Raw genomic sequence first — 4,061 nt, 5'->3', positions numbered from 1 at the left:
GGGTTGCGGTGAATATCATCCAGTATTCTCCTCCTCTCAACTCTTACGTAAACCAAATTTAAAAGTCTGTTTGCACTTCATTTTTTATAGTGCACACGCATCACATGATTTGTATTGGACCGTATTTGTTTATAACACCATCTGCTCTTGAATTGAATGACGCTTGAGGTATATGGTAAACAAATTTCTTTAAAGAAGCAAAATAGAATCCAAACAAAACAAAAGTATCTCCAGGGAGCAGATGTGTTCATGATAGTTTCGAAACGCGTCTTGTACAACGATCCCTCATCACTGAATACAAAACAGAATATTTAGTTTCCCACAACACAAAATAAGTTTTATACAAAGAGAGTATAGAGTAATCTAAAAAATAAACGTGTTATTACAAGACAAGTAATTCGTTTTATAAGTCTAGCGTCTAGTTTAAATCGTTGACCGAGCAGCAAGACATTTTGCATACACGTAATACGATCACTTCGCGGCAAAATCTTGTTTATGACATTGCCAATGAACTGTAGGCATTGGGTGTAATCTAATAGGCTGGTTTTGCACGGTTTTTAACCTTGCTTAATTTGGGTGGTTTTGGTGAAAACAGGAAAGTGTGAGGTGACTTAATTTTTCGACATACCCAGATCCTTATGGTTTGGGGCTCGATACCCCACCCACCCACTAACCAACCAACCAGCTAACCAACCAACCAACCAACCAAACAAACAAATAAACAAACAAACAAACAAACAATCAAGCGGAAACACCCCTCTCCCCAATACAAACCCCAATTAAAAACCAAAAAACCAAACAAAACAAAAGAAATAACAACAACAACAACAACAACAACAACAACAACAACAACAACAACAACAACAACAACAACAACAACAACAACAACACCAACCCCGGACTCTTATATTTGGAAGAAAGGTTTAGACACAGAAGGGCTTAGAAATCTTTCACATGGGTGTTCGTTAAGCTAATGGGTAGAGGGACGGGGCAAACCTGAGACAAGAAGATAGTGTAAATAAAGGAAATAAAGGAAAATGGGCACGTCTTGCATTGTTCTTTGACTTTCAGGGGAATTATGTTACCTGTAGGTACTGTGTCCTTCACGTGGACGGAACCGAAAGCATAAACAAATTGAGAATTCGCTACCTCAGAATTACAAAGTTCTATCTGCACAGACAAAGATAGTACATAACAAGATTGTCCACTCAGCCAAAAAAGTGTCTGCAGGAAGTCCGCTCTTTGCTTCAGATGGCGCTGCAGTCTGTTTTGAAGCTCTCTTTCGTTTTTCCAGAAGAAGAATAGGAATAGCACCTCCTTGTGTGCGCAGATCGACTGCTGTTCATCAGCAGTTCGGGTTCGTTCAGTGCGGAGTTTTAGTTACAAAATTTTTTTTAATGACCTCTCGTCTTTCATTCTAAAGTCGAATTAAACCTGAGAACAATCACCCTTTCCTCCGGAAGAGGTTTTTTTTTTGTCAGCGTAACCATTTAAAAAAAGCGTTCTTCCGAAATGTATTTAAAAACTTGCTAGTTTCACTTTGATTTGTTAAACTCAAGTAGGGTAACTCTGTTCGCAAAGGGTGTGCATTTGCGAAGAGGGCGCCACCAAATTTTGAGGACACTTTTTTAATTGGCTCAAAGAGAGAAGTGGCCCCTCTTGTTATGTAGACTCTTTGGCACAGATTAGGAGATTGCTAAAAGTATTGTGGAAGGAAAAGAAATCAAACGAGGTAGTGCTTGATGAAGCCCACGTGGGACGCTCAATGTTAAAGACAACCAGGAATCGTCAAATGCCGTTTTTGGGACACCTGAATAGACACAAGGGTCTTGAACATCTAGCTCTCACTGGCAAAATTGAGGGCAAGCGAGGCAGGGGTAGGCCCAGAACAACATACTTAGGGAACCTAAACAAATGGGTAACAGGGAAGGATCAGGGAAACGTAGCTTTTTTTTAAAGCATCCGAGCAAATGAATGAATGGAAAACTATGATCGCCGATGTCTGTGCAGATCTGGCACTGGTGATGATGATCTGCACAGTACCTAATTTTGATAAATTTGACGTCAAAGATTTTGAGTTTCACATCATGTCAAGCTTTTTTTAAAATGCAGTTCTTTGAATATCTTGATAATGACTCTGAATAATCTTACCATTTTGATAGTACAGAGAGAACATTAAAAATTTGGTTTCTGACCTCATGGTCTTAGTAATTCAAAACGGCAAAAAATGTCAGATAAAACTTTGTAATTCGAGGTAGCGAATTCATGAAAAGTAAAGTCTATATTAAATGCCTGTCAACGACGCTTTTTTAATTTGCTGTTACTAGTACGACCAACACATGGAAGTGCCGATTCAAATCCAAGCGTAGTTTAACCCTTCGAGCCCTGACTCTGCTGACCGTAGACTATATACCCCCTGCCCGGCCTCGTCGCTATTTTCACGTGGGTTACAACAAATAGACCAGACAACAAATACGTCACACACAATAACAAGATATCCTCATAGAAACTAATCAGAGTTGCCTGCCTCACATCTAGAGCCAGTAAATTTTTATTTTAGTAGAGGTTTTACGGCGCTCGCAACTGCATAAGGTCATATGAGCGCCAGAAAATTAGAGGTGTTACAAGATAGTAACAAACATAAAAAAGAAGAAGGGGAGATAAGGACGATAGATGTTTGATAGGAAAGAAGAAGCAAACCACACAAGAGCACCCGCCAACCACCCACAGAGCCAGTAAATAGTTTTTTTGCCCACACGTTTATGCCTAGAAGGGCCTGGCCCAGGCTCACTTGGATCTCTGACTCCTAGACAGGGGAAAGGGTCTATCCGGCTAAGCATCGATAAAGTCCCGGACCTGTCAGATTGTTTCTCGGATTTTAAGGGTTAAGAAGTTTTGGTGTCCTTTCAGCAGTAATCACTGCTCAGCTCGATGTCTTGTCAGGAAACCAACTTCTACACTTTCTAAGGGACGTATTTGTGTCAGACGAAGTATCAAACGACATCACTCCCTCCACTCACTACCAAACAAACAATTAAGGAAATCAACGACAACGAAAACAGGCGGACTAAAGAGAAACACATCGACACGACAAACGGTCATAAGTGCAGGGAAATTAGCAAGATAGACAGACAGAAATAATAGAAGGAAAGAAAAGAAGTGAGACCTACCAGGGGTGCCCTCTATCGCTTCGCAACAACAATAAAAGAAAGAAAACAAGAATCAAAGAGAAGACAAACATATAATATTCATATGCACTGCAAACAAATAAATAATAACATATAAACAAAGCATCCATAATCAAACGAACAAAATACAAACAAACAAAAAGCCAAAACAACTCATCACTCACACAGCCGCTCCTAAAGCGCTTTCTGCACAGGCATCCTGAAGGTCATAGTTCACCCAGATGGGCCTCAAGGACACCCGAGACACGCCCAGTGCCTCCGACAGTTGGAGAACGACATTCACGTTTGTGCCGCTCACTTGGAACGAGGCACTTCCAGTCACACCCCTCAGGTGGAAGTCCGCCGTCAGTTGCCCATTGGAGACGGCAACCACTGTTTGAAAAGAAGAAAGTATGAGGGAATGAACGACTGAGTGAGTGAATGAATAAAGAACACAACGGATGGATGAGTGAAAGAATAAGTTTTAATGGAGGAAAGGTTGGGCGAAAGGATGAATGAGTGAGTGAATGAATGGATGAATGAGTGAGAGAATAATAAATTCTAATGGAAGAAAAGTTGGACGAAAAGATGAATGAGGGAGTGAATGAATACGAAGATGGGCGAATGAGAGAGTGAATGAGTGAGAGAAGATATACATAGGTGAATGAAAGATAAAAATATTAGTAACCGTAAATTTCCCCCTTTCAAAATCGTCACCATTTAGGAGGCGGGCTGTTTCGGTCTTGCTTATCAAGGCGTACCAAAACTGAACAGAATACATGTACAGCATTTCTGTAGACCGAGCGAAATAATGGGGGAAAAAAGTTCATCATTTGGGAATGGAACTCACATCTTCGACGTGAAACAACAAAGTCACTCAAAGTGTGTAGCCAT

General features: G+C 40.5%; 1 protein-coding gene across 1 annotated transcript in view; it reads right to left on the bottom strand.

Annotated features, from left to right (window-relative positions):
* The window catches only part of LOC101847577, a gene marked incomplete at its 5' end in the record, with an annotated part of 21,168 nt that extends 17,608 nt beyond the window's left edge, over positions 1–3,560 (bottom strand). Inside the window, 1 exon segment of the mRNA XM_005096251.3 lies at positions 3,353–3,560. Coding sequence (XP_005096308.2) covers positions 3,353–3,560 — 208 coding nt within the window.
* Positions 3,561–4,061: the final 501 nt, after the last annotated feature.

Source organism: Aplysia californica, unplaced genomic scaffold (genome assembly GCF_000002075.1).
Source record: "Aplysia californica isolate F4 #8 unplaced genomic scaffold, AplCal3.0 scaffold00124, whole genome shotgun sequence".
Taxonomy (NCBI): domain Eukaryota; kingdom Metazoa; phylum Mollusca; class Gastropoda; order Aplysiida; family Aplysiidae; genus Aplysia; species Aplysia californica.
Note: the sequence above shows the minus strand (reverse complement) of the source record. Positions and strands in the feature narration are given on the sequence as shown.